Genomic DNA, 15759 nt, shown 5'->3' with positions numbered 1-15759 from the left:
ATTGTAGTCTACGCCACGCCATCCATCATTCTTTTCAAAACACAGCAGCATTCGAAATCGCACGGACTTAAATATTAACAATGTCGAACTGAAGCCACCCCTCAGTTGTGGCTTCATTTCCCTCTATCTACTCCAAGCACTGCAACGAAGTTGCGCGTTGTTAGCATTAGAAATTGCCGTACTTACACATTAACGAGACTTTTGAAAAGTTCGTTTCTTTATGCAGTATTAGTCAATATTTAGGATATCTAGTGATTTTTTTTAGGTGACACAAATAGACGACTTTGGAATATATGTTTGAGGGATGAGTTGGTCATCATCGACGCTTGTGTTCATGCTTTGTTTCGTTCGATAGCGATACGTTAATAGGCATTGCCTGCTGTCGTCAACCTTGCCGGGCCCGAAATTTTCGGGCCTGCTGTCAATATGTGAATTCATACTTAAATCAAAACCGTATGCTCACACGTTCGTATCAGATAAACTGGTTTACGTCGACACCGCGCAGTAGGGCTGAGTTAACAGCAGATCTGTTTGAGACCCGGATAGTTTTACATGCTATCATAAGAACTACTAAAGCACACTCAGATTGTTCGCTGACGCCCTTATAGCTCAATTGAAAAGCCAAGTCTTCGTGAGCGATCTTATACGCAGCGAAATTTTCAGCGCTCCAATCATTTAAATGGTGAGAACAGATGTGCCAAGTAAATAACTCTTTCTCTATGATTCCCCCCAATCAATTTACGCTCTCAGTTACTTCAGTGTACAAGTGTATTTGTTAACTATTAATTTAAAATCTATGATTTAAAATGTAATCTAAATAATTTATGTATCGTACGCGTTTTCAATGTTTCTTTTTGTTCAGAACGTTAGAGACAATAAGGTTAGCGACCACTGTAATGTCAAAAAAAAAAAACACATTTCTTTCAATTATTCAGTTTTCCTACATTTAAAATGCTTACTTTTGCTATCAGCTGTAAAATCTTATCAGTCCCCAAGATGCTGACCTTGAGACTGAGACCTTCGCTATTCCGTCAACGTATCTGTCGGAAACGTATAGTTTGAAGCAAGCTGAATCGAGCCGTTAGTGCTGCAAACGGTCATCTGTCTTCATACTGGGGTCTGTCGTGTCTCTGATTGGCAGAATGTTTTCGCTTCAGCCTTGAACATGGCAGGAAGTTTGTATATCATGTAAATCTATGTAGTGTTGGATTAGGTAAAGCATTTTGCTTGAAATTATCTAGTGCTCATCTTTCGTCGGAGGGCGAAAATTGCATTTGGTTTTATAATGGAAACTATACCTAAGAAAGAGAACTCTCTATCAATTTACAAGCAATGTTACATGTTTCGCATCTATGCTAGAAATATGCTATCGGCCATGCCCCAATAGCCGAACTATCTAAACAAATATATTTATGCGTGTACTTTTCTCATGCCAAGTTATTTGAAAAGTGCTAAGTTAAATCTCTAACTAGTATGTATTCGGGTAACCTGAAGTAATTTTAATTTAGTGTTAGCTTATATAGAAGCGCAAAGTTAAGCTGCGAATCTAGTCCCCTGGTACGTTATATCTATTGATCTGACTGAGATAATGAAGAGAGTTGGCCAACTCTGGGCTTTAAATTTCTCTAACAAACCTGGTTGTTTCAGCGTCGACTGCATCATGCGTTTGGACCCCATAACAGGCAATCGTTGAAAACTTTAAAAATCTCACAATACTCGAAAAGGGTATTATCATTTACATAAAACAAAAAATGTCCTCGAAATAAACCTATTATTACAACACAATTATATATTTAATTGTGAAACGTTTAATTAACTGTTCATTCGATTCTTATTGCAGAAGGTTGTACTTAGTATGCATATGGCCTATTAAAGTTTTGGAATCTCTAAATCACGACACTTTCATCCATTGGGTTAAGATTCAACCCGAAGAAGGACCTATTAAGGCAAGGAATACCAGTTTAAGTTCATTAGAGTTAACCTAAGATATGTTACGTAAAGTTAGCATTTTGAGCCATCTACTTACTTGTATATATGTTAAGACACTCAATGTATTTTTATATTATATAAATGTTTTATTCATTCGATGAATGTCGCTTACCTTCCATTCACACATCATTCTTCTATCATGCCCAAAACCTTATTATCTTCCCTTGTTAAATTAGTTAATAAAGTGGTTTGCTCTACTATCCCATTTTTCCCCGGGCGTTTCTATATTTCCCGTCCGGCCGGCACAGCTTCCGGTTCCCCCATCAGAGGTTCAGACAGAAACTATGTTCTTATTTACAGATGATATCATACAGGGAGTGGAAAAAGTCGTTCGTCTCGACTTCAGAGATGTTTTAACGCTTTTAACAGACAATATTATTAAACATGTACACAATGAAATTGAAATATATACATTGCGTTCTGGGTTACCCGGCGATTGCCAGTTCTAGATCTCATCCAACTCTCACTCGCGGTTTTTCCTGTATGCTGTGAGAACACCACTTTGTCCTGTTTCTATATCATGGCGACTAACGGGACTTTTATTTATTTATTACGACGATGGCTGCCGGCTTTCTTTCTCTAACACGAAAGAAGCTTTTCGTACCACGGGTGTCTCTGTAGCAAGCAAAGCTCCTGAGGAAATAGCTGGACTGACTGAAGTTCACGTTATGACGGTGATCGCTACCTAACCGGTCAATCAGTTGGTCGGTGTGGTTTCAGCGCAGTCGGTCGCTAGTCGTCGCACGGCGGCGTGCAGTAGCGATAAGAGGTCGTCCTAATCCTTTCGCTCCATACTCGCATAATGTAATTGGCAGGGAGTTGTTGTGATCGACGAAACGTGAAATCCTTTGCAGGTTGACTAGTTTTTATCACACCGTCGATTCTATACCCGAACTGGCTGTCGTTACAGCTGTTTCAAGCGCTAGACTAGGTTCGATGTCGCCAACAATCGGGTAGGCTGAATGATCTTCGGCAGCTAATAAGTGACCTCCTGGTGCAGGCCGCAGTGAGCGATGAAAGTCGATACGCGCGTATTCGGTCGGTACTCCCCCGATGCCGTTGTTGGCCCTTCGGAGTGTGCCACCGGACCCGGTGGCGCCCGGCCTTTGCCTTATTAACGTTGACATATCACCGCACGATGGTAACATCACATTCGTCGCAAGGACGAGCTCCGAAAAGCCAGGTTCACCGGCAGCGGCCAAAGCTAATGGCATTACCGACGCACCGCTCACTACTCTTTCTAACGACTAAAATTATAAAGTGAAAACGAAAAAATTAAAGGTTATGTATGATTAGCAGTAATACCGTCGTTATGCTTGATGCATAATTACGTTGTTGTCAAAGGGTAGCTTTCCTATTTTCATTTTTAGCACAATAAGAGGTGTACGACTTCAAAAAAGATATATAATATTATTATCCTACACTATTTCAGGTCTATTTTAAAGCATTATTTTAAAAATACATCAAAATGGGCTGAGCCTGTTTCAATGTATCTAACATGAATCCGTGATAATAAATCTGCTGTTCCTGCTCTGAGTTATTTTCGAACTTTCAGGCCGTTCGCAGCAATGACATTCTTACATTTATTGTTTCCTTAAATCAGCAGGCACCTGTAAACCTCTGAAACTGACTGACACAGTTATGTTTCCTTCGTTAACGATTATATAGCTCTCACCTTGACGGAAGATGGCCTGGCTGGTCCAAGAGGCGGCGTGGACCGGCAGATGGGGTCAGGAACCTTAATTCCATCCGAAAGTCCCCCGATCACATTGAGATGCTGATATGGAGAATCAACGGGGACTGCTGAGCTGCTCTCCAGGTCTACAAAGTCTGAAATGACCAACGTCAACTGCTGCTGCGACCTTACTCGGATCCTAAAGGCGACGCTTACCGCTAGACTATTCACTTGCCTTCTAGAGCCGTCTTTAAAAACTGTTGCTGCCAAAAGGCAAACACATGGTACGCCTTAGCAGTGGCAGTAGCTGCATTATTAGTACATAGAAAAGATAAAGCTAGATAGCTCCTGTCTTCCCTAATATCTGTGCAGTTCAAGATAAAAAGTCTCCTTTTTCTCTTTTCTGCCTCTTCTTTATCGCCCTAAACTAATGTAAATACTCCAAAAGCAACCCACGTATACACTGCGCACTGCATTGCAATCTTTCACTTGCTCCTGCTTTTTCTCATCAAGTGACCTAGGGACGGTGCTTGACTTCCGTTCGATAATACTATCTGGTTTGGGATCGACGAGGGGGCTTACCAAGGCTACAGGTTACGGTCGAGTGCAGCGCAGAAACTAAACATGTACATGTATGGGGTGTGTCTTTACATTAGGAACATGAACGACATCATCATATTTTACGAAGCGGAACGAGAGCTGGAAGCAAGAGGCGAGCGAGCCGCCTCACCGCTCGTAGGTCCTGGAAGCCTTCCACATTCAACGGCCACTAACCTGGCTCCAGGGCATCAGCATTGACAGGAGAAAGCAGCTCTGACTAGTTGCTCGCCGCTTCCCTTGTAAATAATAGCAATGCGTGAAGAAGTTGCTCCAGCTTAAGTTGATGTTATTTCGAATCGTTCCAGCTATGTACAGCAAGAAGCCAAGCGGAGCGCAACAGCTCCGTCGCATCCGTGCGTGCTCACTAACAGCTAACGCTCTACGAGAATATGCTGTTTTCGCTACCGTATCCTACAACTACTACAGGAAGTATTTGTGCGCGCGGTGTTGCTTGAATGTCGCCGAGTGTTCAGGCGTTATGGAGGGCGTTGAAAGGAACAGACTAGACGTGCGTTCGCCAGTATGCAGGTAAGAAAAAGGGCCTCGACAGAAAGATGATGAGTGAACAAGATTAAGGGCCGGAGTGTCCGTTGCAGTATTGCTGCGAGTAGCGAATAGGCCTAAGTAAGCAGAAAGCATAAAGCGGCGTCTACGTACAGCAATTGTTACCTCCTTGGCGGGACTGGCTTTGGCTTGAACGTGCTGCCCCCAGGGTCACGGCCAGACTCGCTCCCGGCGCCAAAGGCCCGCTCATAGGAATGACATCTGGACTGGCTTTTTCAAGCTCGTCCTCCATTCTCGAACTCGCTGGCCCACCGTTGACTAGGGTCAACGGCTTTTCAGGGGACCCCAACGGGATATCTGTCTCACCGTACCCACCTGTAGAATCTAAAGAATGCAATACATTTACCTAGCGTCCATTAACATAAGACTTTGGCTACTTAGCTAACCTCTCACTATGACAACCTACTGTTGTATACTTAATTTACAGTTCCGTTACGATTCACTGTTAGCTTGTGTAGGTTCTCTTCGGTCGTTCGTAAGAACTAAAGGCAAAATGTATATTATGTGACGAAATCATTAATTAATCTCTTACTATTTAAGTCTAAGCTGTTACATTAAACTTCCTGGCCTATTGGTCGAGAAGAGTGTGTGCTTGTTATGTTTGCTGGAACAATACAATTTAGGAGTGACGTTCCCATTTAGGCTTACCAGAAACAAAAGACGACCCCGGCACTACTGATTGTCTCGTAACGCGTACCCTAGGTCCGTAGTAAATTATGTACGGGTCAAGCAGCAAACGTATTTTGTAAAGTGCAACGACAAGTTAGGCTTTGTTTTGGAAGGTCGATGAATTTTAGTACAGACGAGCTTGATCGTATGGAATGTTTCTGAGAATTACTCCCAAAATATGTCGAAACTCTCTTTTATTTAGCGTATAGCGTTTGGCTAGGTATAGCTAGCAGGACAATTTTTTTGTAAATAGCTTGTTTGGTTTCTGTGGGTCGCGGTGCCTACCTAAAAAAGCTATTAATTTTAGTTAATCCGCCCACTATCAGGTTTACGAATTGCAGTGCTGAGCTAATCTATAAATAATAGTAAAGCACGCCATGATGTATTCTGCTCTCGATATTTTTCTGCTTAAGTGCTAGTCTATCATGCTGCGTTTTCTAATGATTGGCTTAGTTCTTCACGACAGACAATCTACTTTGGCGCAGTTGCATATAATCTTAATAAACCTTCACCGCTTCGCTTAGCTGCTAAGCAGTACACACGTATCTGTATATGGCTACAGGTCTCTTACGTGAAACGCTAATTATGTGAAAACTAAATACCTTTATCAGCTAACGAGCCGTGTGATAGGTTGTGTTTGTCGTTTCCGTGCTGCTGGGGTAGCCGACATCGATAAACGGTGACAAGTATGCCTGTGGCAATCAGCAGCGCCGCGGCGACCCCCAGGGCAATGCCCACCACTGGTCGGAACGCCATCAACGCAGAGACGTCCGCTGTGAATGACCAGTCACGCCAGGCCGTAGCAAGCGTTCAGCATAGCGTTAGTTACTATTAGAACTGTTAAAACAACCATAAACAAGCTAATCCATCCATTTTATCAAAAAAAAAACAATGTTCAAGTTGCTATTGGACGATTTTAGCTCACGGATTAAAAAAAGCCTGTTCCCACGGTATCGTTGAAGCCTGAAGGTTGAAGCGGATTTATTAAAGTGGCTCATCAAATTGGCCGTGGTCATACTAAAGACTAGGTACTCGGCCTGCATGACATGTCTATTGGAATGGTTGACGCGACCCTGCGACCACCATGAGTCTTCAAAAATAATTTACCTTATTGACCTCAGGTCAATTACGTATACTGCTTTGTGCACTTTCATAATAAATTTCAAGAATTTGCAATATTAAAGTAATATAATAAAAATATAATTATAGACAATCGTGATGCTAATAACTTTCGTACTAAGGTAGACTCGACTTCATTGGTTAATAAATCTAATACACTTTAAAGATACGTACCGGTATACCTCTCAGCCGGCCGTGGCGTCTGCGCCATTAGCACGAACGGTGGACTGGAACCTTTGGCATTACTGGCGTAAATGACAACGCGAAAACTTTGGCCATTTGCAACGGAGCGAATCACAAATACTGGCACGCCTAAAAATCCATCGATGCGTTTATTAAGATAGTACACTCTATTTTTATTAGCTCAATAAATGTGACGAAAAGCGGGATGATGTACAGGCGATTTTGCAGCGCTTAACGGTTGTCGGATTTACCTAAAGTTGAGATGTTAACGACAGGAGGCAGTTTTGTACTACTGCTCCCCTCCACGGTCTCGTAGACTTCGGCTGTGAACAGCGGGTTGGAAAGTCCTCCATCCCAGGGACCCGGCGCGCACTCTATCGTCATGCCATCTTCTGTGGTATTTATCTGACTGCAATTGTGAACCGCATCCGGAGGACCTTGTACAGAAAAGCGGTATCAAGTTAGTGACGCAATGTTAGTAAAAGATATCTAGCTCAAGCATCATTGTCATAATAAATTGAGTGACACAACGTTTTTAAACCATATCAATGCCTAAAATAAAGGAACACGAATTAAGTACAAATAGACAGACAGCTTCAAATAGCTGACCCGTAGTATTTAGAGAAGCTTTTAAAACCCGTGCATATCTCTTCATCAGTTTGGACAATAGACAACTAGCCTGTGAATACAATATGCCGCTCAATTAACACTTGTAGTGCATAGGGATTCTGAGAATACCGATATAGAGATTTGGACGTTTGTCCCACAGCCGTTCCCATATAGGGACCATAATGCAAGAAGGAAGAACAGCAAAGCAACGACAGATGTTGTACAAATTGTCGCAGTCAACAAAAAAATACAGACTCTCCTAGCGTAACTAGGTGTCAACGGCCTAAGGTAAGAACATCCGTAAAAGGTAAGTATAGCTCAGCATTATTGTCACTTCGACGCGCGCAAGTCACCTACAACAATGGCGAGCGCACCATGTTAAAGCAACATACAAGCGATGAACAGCGTTAACCGAAAGGCGTGCTATGATTCAGTGTGAAAGATATACTACAAAAAGATATACGTGATGTCTGCAGATGCACAAGGTCTACCTGAATGCCGCCACTGAAGACGCAACGCACATTTATACAGAATGGCAAGCATTTCAAAACAAAAAGAAAAGGCCAAGGCCGCAGATACACTGGATTACAATGAGGACAGAGTTGCTGGTTTAGTGGTTACCAGCCTCCCGAAGCGTATACACTTACCGGCAGTAATAAGCGAGAAGACACAGGGCTCGCGTTGAGCTCCGACCGAATTCTGGGCCCAACAGAGTAACGAGCCAAAGTCGTCATCGAGAAGTGGTTTGTACAACAAGGTGCTCCGACCTCCGCTCGTATTGCTGAAGCCTGAAATTACGGAAGATGAAAATATGAAACACGCATAAACGAGAGCCAGTAGCGTTTATTCCGCTCGGCAACCAACCGATAGGCAGATAGACAAACGACCAACCTGCCCGCCAATGTAAGCGTCAACAACGTTGCTGTATAATGATTTCGTCGCCGCTGCTGATTACTAAGTGGGTAGGTAGCTGCAAGACGTGCCCAGCTTTAAACAGTTGGTTGCTAACGGTTATGTCACCAAGCAGTGATGACGTTGCGGAAAATAATTACTAGGTTCAAGGACGGTAGAAGGAGTTACAGAGAACAACCCCACCGCCACCTGCAACACTGGTCTTTCATCGAAACCTATTCTTAGAAAAAATGCGGCCTGGGTGCCTGCTCAAAGCGTGGTTGTCTTCAGAGGTTTGGGGTGATTGTCGTTCCTGTAACATACGTCTGAAGGTATACTACGTGTAGATTTAGAGGATTTTATACCGCGCTCCGTTTGAGGATCGTAACTGAGGAAAAGGAACGAGTCAACAAGAGGTTCACGACTTGTATTACTACTCTTGCCACTACCACGGTTACCGTTTCCACGGACGAAATAATACTAAGTAATAAATAGAAATGGCTAGATCGAAGTGCTGCCTAGTTTTGTCGTTGTTGTCTAGTCTATTACACGTAGCTAGCTCACCTTCGGAGATGTCTTTTACGACGCCTTCGCTGCTATTGAACGCCCAACGAAAGGAGACCTCTGCAGGATCGGAGTCCACGAAGCAGTTGACGGCCACGGGCTCCTGTCTCGATATGCCGTACGTAAAACGCTGTGTAGCTGCACACATCGGCGCAACTACAGGCAGCGATAGTAGTAACAGCAACGAAGTAGAGAGAAAGGAGAAGGGGATACGAAGGCGGGAACGATGCAGCAAAGACGCACGGCAACAAAGCAGCAGTGCTCCCATGTTTTGCAGGAGAGAGAACGAAAGCGAAGCAGCGGGCGAAATACAAAGACAAATAACAAATCCGAATAAACAAGAGATGTGTTAGGGGCTTATAAACAGCAGTAAACTATACCACTACAGCGATGCTGCGTCACCGTTCGAGCACACTGTGCAGCTAATGTAATCTCAGCCAATGCTATTTTTTCGCAGGTCAATTCCAGCTTCCGATTCTTTTTTCCCATTTTTCGAAACTAAGTAGAGGCGTTTTTTCCTTTATATTAGAGGGGCTAATTCATGCCCTGTTGATAAAGGTAAACACACAGTGAGTGGCCGATTAGCTTTTCTAGCTCATATTCTGTCGAAGCCTTCTAGTCGAGTAGAAACCGCAGTCTGGAGCACTCCATTTGGCTAAGTCGTGCCTTTGTTGTCTGCCTTCACAATTCCCCCATTTACTTTCTTGCTTCTTATCCTTCTCTTTCGGTTATTATTCTCTTAGGCCGTCTACGCAGGGCCAATGAGCCCTGAGCCACTGGACGTACGTATTACAGCAACGTGATATATTATACTCATTAATCCTAGATATGCAACCAATTGCACGACCCTACCCACTCAGGCGCATTGTCGATATATAGGATACAAAACGCCTGGAGTCTCCATATGACACAATGGTAACCCACTAAGGGGGTGTATTCCATAAATAACTCCCCTTGATGTTCGAACGGGATCAGTTCTACTGATACATACACTGCTAGCTTGGAAGAGTCCCGGGAGAGGAGAAAACAGCCAGGTTGAAGGAAAAGTAGTCTAACGGACTGGAACAGGACAACCCGTTTCAGGAAGTAGGGGCAAAGAGAAATAAGAAGGATTCCGTGTCATGGTGCGGTTATGCTGATACGGTCGATTTTTTCTCCTCCGTCACTCGTCTTCTCTCGGGCCTTTTTTTCTGGAGTTGGAAATTTAAATGTACAGCTACTGGTAGTGTCGGTACCTGGTAATCGTTTTTTTGCAACTGTTTAAGTGCCTACTATAGTAGTCCTACCTAAAACGATGATCAATTATCAAGGTAGATTGCGCCAATAGAGTAGGCCCTGGCTATTTTCACCAGGATACTCACATTTAATATTAAGCACATATTCATTGGAGACGCCCTTGCCTTCCTTGTTCTTTGCGTAGCAAGAGTATGTTCCTTGCTGGCGAACGCTGACTCTCTGCATGACTAGCGACTGGCTCGATATAACAATACCCGCTGATTGGTTGGCCAACAGCTCGCGACCTATAAGGTTGCAAGAAAGATGTTGCGTAAAGACATGCTATAATTGGTTTTTATTTTACACTTATGCCTAATTCTGTTTGCCTTTTGCTCCCGAGTTCAAGTCTAGGCCACCATGCCGTTCATAAACAGTGCTGTAACGGACTCAAAACCTTGCCGCACATAATTTAAAAAATACCAAAACACAAGAACGTTTCACGTTGAAATATCCTAAAATCAGCTGACTTTTGCGACATTCTAACATGACATGAAGTTCACTTGCGTTCAGAGTATATAAGTACGCGCTGTTATATTAGTTCAATTAGTGCATATGTATTACCTTGAAATATCCAGCCTACTTGCGAGCTGTAGGGGTTCGCGATGACTTTACAGTCAAGGACGACATCTTTGCCTTCCTCGATTTCGTCCTCGACTATACTAGCCCCGAGAGATACGCTCACCCGAGGTGGATCTGGAAATATCACAATGAGTACAAGCTCTTGTGTCTGACCTTAATGTCGAAGACCCATTGCCCTAGCGTTGCAATAGACTATCGCACAATACGTACAGCTTTGTTTACCTAAGTTAGACTTGATAGCTAGGTAGTTCTATTTGATAATAACTTACGATGTATATCGAGTTTCCAGGCCTGCTCTAAGGCACTTCCAGGAATAACCTTGTTCTCGGCACGGCACGCAATTATCCGTCCGTGGTCGTCGATGGTCGGTGTGAATGTGAGTACACTCTGCGCATCTGCACTACCGCTGCTGCGTTCTACTACGCCGGCCCTGTCTCAGCCGGCGTCATGTGAAGGGCGGGGTGGATCCATGCGGGCAACGACGAGACAGAGGCGAGTTGCGTGCGTGAAAAATCAAAAAGCACAGACAGCACATGTGTCATCAGCAACTACTTTTTCTCTATAACCATCACCTGCGCTATCGCCAGATTACTTTCAGAATGTTGGCAGCTTACTCAGACAGGATCAGGTTCTCTTATTTTCATTCTTTGGGGCCAAACTAAGATCGAAATCGGCGGCATAAACGGAATGCGAGTTTAGTACCCTGTCTTGCTAGCACGTCAAAAACCGACGAGTACAGCGACAAGCTGGCACTCCACGTTTGATCGATGGCTTTCCGTTTCCCACCGTCTCCAAAACACTTTAACCTAAGCCTGCAATGGGACGACCAAGTAGCGACCGACCAAGCGTTTCCGCAGAAATTCATTGAATACTATCCATTTGAACTACCGGGGTGGGGGGGGTTGGGGGGTAGGCTGGCGCCAAGGAAAAGAAGCTGGGATCCAACTCCGCAAGCGGCGCCAGCGCCGCTGGGCATTGATGCATTTCGTGCCCGGTGAAAGCCTGTGCTGGATATCGTCGCTTTATAGCGCCATCTTTACCTGACTTGCTGGTCGCCCCGCCACCAGGACAGCATGGCAGGAGGCCTGGATCCTGTTGAGGTGCAAGTTAGCTCGAAAGGCTTGTTGGCCGAAATAGGCCGCTCTGCTGGCTGAATAGTGACCTCCTGAGGTTTTACTGCAAGGTGATTGGAAAAAACACTATAATTGTGTTGTGGTTCCTCCTGACGTTTGATTTTGTCTGTATCAAACGAAGTCTATGTATGTGAAATTGTAGTAGATAATTAAGTCACCGCAGTACGAGTACACGTCAGCTATAATTTAATTCAAGGGATGCTCGTGATCAACATCAAGTGAAAAAACCAGAGATATATATAACACTAACGGTTTAGATCGATGATGACACTTGTTGAGACTGCTACCGTTACATTGTTATTTGCTGCTTTGCATGTGAAACCGGTGAGGGCGTCACTTCGGGTGAGCGCTTCGATTTCTAATACGTTCTTAACAACGTTCTCTGATTGGACGAACGTGTAGGAGTCGTCGATCATGCGGAAGTCCTTCCACCACGTCACGGCTGGACGCGGCTTGCCTAGGATAGACAGTGGCTGAGCACACGTTAGAATAGGTCCTTCAGTCACTGCTATCATTCACTAGTCAAAATGTATGCTCTACCTGGACGACCTTCTTTTTTTTATCCATGTAATCAAAAAGAGTGTGGAAGAATAAGACTTAGGTACGATTGAGATAACCTAAAAAGTAGTTTTGTCTAAAGTTAATGGTACGTTTATGATAGGTCTTGCTCCAATCTAGAATATTTTACATTTTTGAACAGCTAAACTAAAAACACTGAATAATTTAACCTAACGAAATTTGACAACTTAGAACAAAAAAGCTAATAGTTATTGACAACCTAATAGGAAACTTAACCTATTCAGCTACCTGTTTCAGCATTTAATAATTGACTAGTTTATCTAAGTGCAAACTTATAAGGAATAAGAATAAGCTATAATTTTACAGTGTCATAGTACAATGAATAAAGCTTACCGTATTCAGCCTGGCAGGTGAGCTTTAGAGGATCCCCTTCGTTGAAGGGCCCAATTGGTCCCTGGAGCCGTTTCCCGGTCCCGTCCAGGATCACCGGTTCGCCAGGCGGAACTGCAATGTCGAGCCAATAAGGACTTCACACGTTTACCGCCTGCCTAAGGGACTTCGAAAGCATACGCTAGAGAACGATCCGGGACACCATCCTAATTCTGCCAGCTAATCTGCTTGGCATTCGTTTGTTGGTATAAGGAATGGGAAAGAATGGTAAGTGAAACGGTAATGCGAGCCAGTGCAATATCGATTGTCGTTATATTCCCAGACGCTTTGCCGTTGTTTACTTTAGCATTTCCTGGTGATGTCGAAGGAGAGAAAACGCTTCAGCTAGCTTCCCAAGTGCGCAGATGCGCAGTCTACGTTCTTTTGATGGGTGATGATACTAACAATTAACAAACTAGATAATTAAAGGAAAAGGACTAGAGCAAGGGCCAGCACCCGGATGTAAATGACGTAAAGGAACGGGGGCAAGTAAATGGACAAGCTACAATTTTAAGATCGAAACATACGGTCAGTCTCTACATAATAATCGACGATATTTGATTTCTTATGATGAGGTCGAAAGATGGCTACTAAAGCTCAAAGGCCACTTTCGTCCATTTGTCTGTTCCCTTGATAAACAATTTATCGACCATCAACGAATACTCAATACCGTGAATAGAAGTGGACGAAATAGAAAGCTTCTTTTTAAGCAGCAGAAGACATTACATTACAGCAACAACAATTTACGAAAACGACCCAATTACACTGAAGAGTTATACAATGATACATTTTTTCACCACTTTATTGACTTTCTCGCCAGGTTGTTACCCTATTAAGGTAGCGGAAGTAAGATCCTACCCATTTTCAAGTTTATTATTTATATTCGTTACATTGTAAAGTGCCGGCTTGTCGACCAGACGGTATCATGCAGATCATGCTACGCCTATCGGCCAGTAAGGCCATAGTTTGTAGACGTTCGTTTACGGTTGGCTGACACGGTCGCTAAATTCGCTATACCGTAAAAGTGTTCATAAAGTTTATCAGATCTAGTCTTATTCGAAATCCTCAAAGGACTCGTAAACCGCGCTACTGACGTTGACAAATGGTTGGCATGTTCCAAGTAAAAAAAAAATAAGGTGGGAGTATTTCTTATCCTTGAGGTACATAAAGAATAGTGCGCTTTCAATTTTAAACGAGAGCCGTCCATCTTTATTTCTAATAGCCGGTCTATGAAATTATTTTATTTTCAGTTTTTTGAAATGTACTTTTGTCAAAAAACACTGGTTTTCCAAAAAAGCAGAATGCTGATATGTGTCGAGTTTCATGGTAACAACTATCGAAGCGTACGCGACTATGGAAGTTAGAACCACTCAAGACAAGTATTTCCAGTCATGGTACGAACAGTGATGCTCGAGACAAGTTTCACAGAATGAAGTTGTTTACGCAACTGCGTCCTACTTTTTTTCGACGAAGCCAACTTCGAGTCGACGAAGAATTTATTCAGCGGCCATGAAAACAGCCTTACTCGATTGCAAATTATTGTTTTATCGCAAATATAACTCATTAAATCGTTTGGATATTAAAATGACTCCGGCTTAGTTCAAATCCCTACTCAGTTAATGTGTTTCATTTGATAATTGTTTTTGTTTAAACAAAGATGTCAATTATGCAATACGGGGTACATAACTAACCAAGTATTCAAGCTAACCCTTTCGGTGAGCTTCAAACTATTATAAGCACTGAAGTACTGTATTCTTTCGTAGAAGAAAAACGGAGAAGGGAAGCAGACTCTACAAACCCCCCACTCGTTCGCTTGGCTGGCGCCAAAATTCACGGCTGACACTGCTTTTTCTTTTTCTCTGACATAACGTATCGTCCCTATCCTTCCCCTCCCCCCAGCGGTCCGCGTCCCGTAAACGCCTTTCTACGCTTCCCTTAGTCATTGTTGTGCATGATTCAACAGGCCGACTGATTTGTGAAACGCACGCTGACTTTAACGTAATAGAACAAAGACAGAAAATGTTTTACCTTGCGAATGGACAGGGAATCAATAACATTCGATTGCGTACTTCGATCGAATACAGTTTTCCGATTCGTCACCCCTATGCAGTGGAAGATATTCTCTGTGTCACCTAGAGATATCCGTGACAGCTTGTGCTTCGATATATATGTACTCCGCCCTAAGCGTGCAGCGTTGTTTGCTTCCAAAATACGAATCCCGGCCAAAGTACAAAGTATCTGACAGATGATGGCAAACCCATATCGGTCTATGGCAATAGCATTAATGCGAATTTCTCCTATGTTTTATTTTTGCGGCTGTATTTGAGGCAAAAAAACAGATATTTGAGCGAGATTTTTTCTATACGCTAGAAGTACCCTGACGGTTACATTTATTGAGTACAGTTATTATTGACCACGATTACATGTTTCGTTCGAGACCTAAGTCAGTCGCTAGTTATTTTGAAAATATGCCTTTTTCTATTTATCCGCGAATAGCGCTTTGCTAGTAATCGTAGGTTAGGCGATATTGGCAGGCATGAACTTATTAAAGTGTTCATTAAATATGCGCATACAAAAAATTTTAGCCCGATCAAATCTTCAACTGATAGAAGGCCAAACTCCCAAAAATGCAAAAACTCAAAACGACCACAAAGTGCTAAAAGGCCCTAAAAAGTATAGAAAAAACTGACGGTCCGAGTTTATTACCGGACGATTCAATCGGCAGTTGATATTAAATGGATGTTCATTTCTGTCGAAGCTGCACAATGAAAACTGGTAGTAAATAATGATTTGGAGGCGAAAAAATAAGTCTCTAATCTTCAGCACAGAAAGATCATAGCTAATTTTCTTTTCAGCTAATCAATGAAAACGACGCGTTGCTTTGCTTTAGAAAGGAATGGCCTTCTGGTGTAGGAAATAGCCGGAACAACGCACGCCTGGTACAACAAACAGCCTTATATA

At 43.1% G+C, this 15759-nt stretch overlaps 1 protein-coding gene across 2 annotated transcripts in view; it reads right to left on the bottom strand.

Moving 5' to 3' along the window:
• Positions 1 to 2052: 2052 nt before the first annotated feature.
• LOC111260984 (uncharacterized) overlaps positions 2053 to 15759 on the bottom strand; it is a 44424-nt gene continuing 30717 nt past the window's right edge. The window contains exons 3-16 of one of the 2 annotated variants that reach the window (XM_022834118.2): positions 12763 to 12873; positions 12101 to 12307; positions 11758 to 11893; positions 10987 to 11147; positions 10700 to 10831; positions 10225 to 10383; positions 8864 to 9019; positions 8056 to 8196; positions 7051 to 7236; positions 6791 to 6928; positions 6100 to 6270; positions 4922 to 5152; positions 3665 to 3819; positions 2053 to 3236 (exon numbers count right to left, since the gene is read on the bottom strand). In XM_022834118.2, the coding sequence (XP_022689853.1) occupies positions 2859 to 3236; positions 3665 to 3819; positions 4922 to 5152; positions 6100 to 6270; positions 6791 to 6928; positions 7051 to 7236; positions 8056 to 8196; positions 8864 to 9019; positions 10225 to 10383; positions 10700 to 10831; positions 10987 to 11147; positions 11758 to 11893; positions 12101 to 12307; positions 12763 to 12873 (2462 nt within the window). In that variant the 3' untranslated portion in view covers positions 2053 to 2858. The remainder of the gene's footprint in view (positions 3237 to 3664; positions 3820 to 4921; positions 5153 to 6099; positions 6271 to 6790; positions 6929 to 7050; positions 7237 to 8055; positions 8197 to 8863; positions 9020 to 10224; positions 10384 to 10699; positions 10832 to 10986; positions 11148 to 11757; positions 11894 to 12100; positions 12308 to 12762; positions 12874 to 15759) is intronic. The other variant, XM_022834119.2, reaches the window with a different exon arrangement.

The sequence above is a fragment of the Varroa jacobsoni genome, unplaced genomic scaffold (genome assembly GCF_002532875.2).
Source record: "Varroa jacobsoni isolate VJ856 unplaced genomic scaffold, vjacob_1.0 scaffold_500, whole genome shotgun sequence".
Lineage (NCBI taxonomy): Eukaryota > Metazoa > Arthropoda > Arachnida > Mesostigmata > Varroidae > Varroa > Varroa jacobsoni.
The sequence above is the reverse complement of the archived record's forward strand: the minus strand, read 5'-3'. Positions and strand labels throughout refer to the sequence as shown.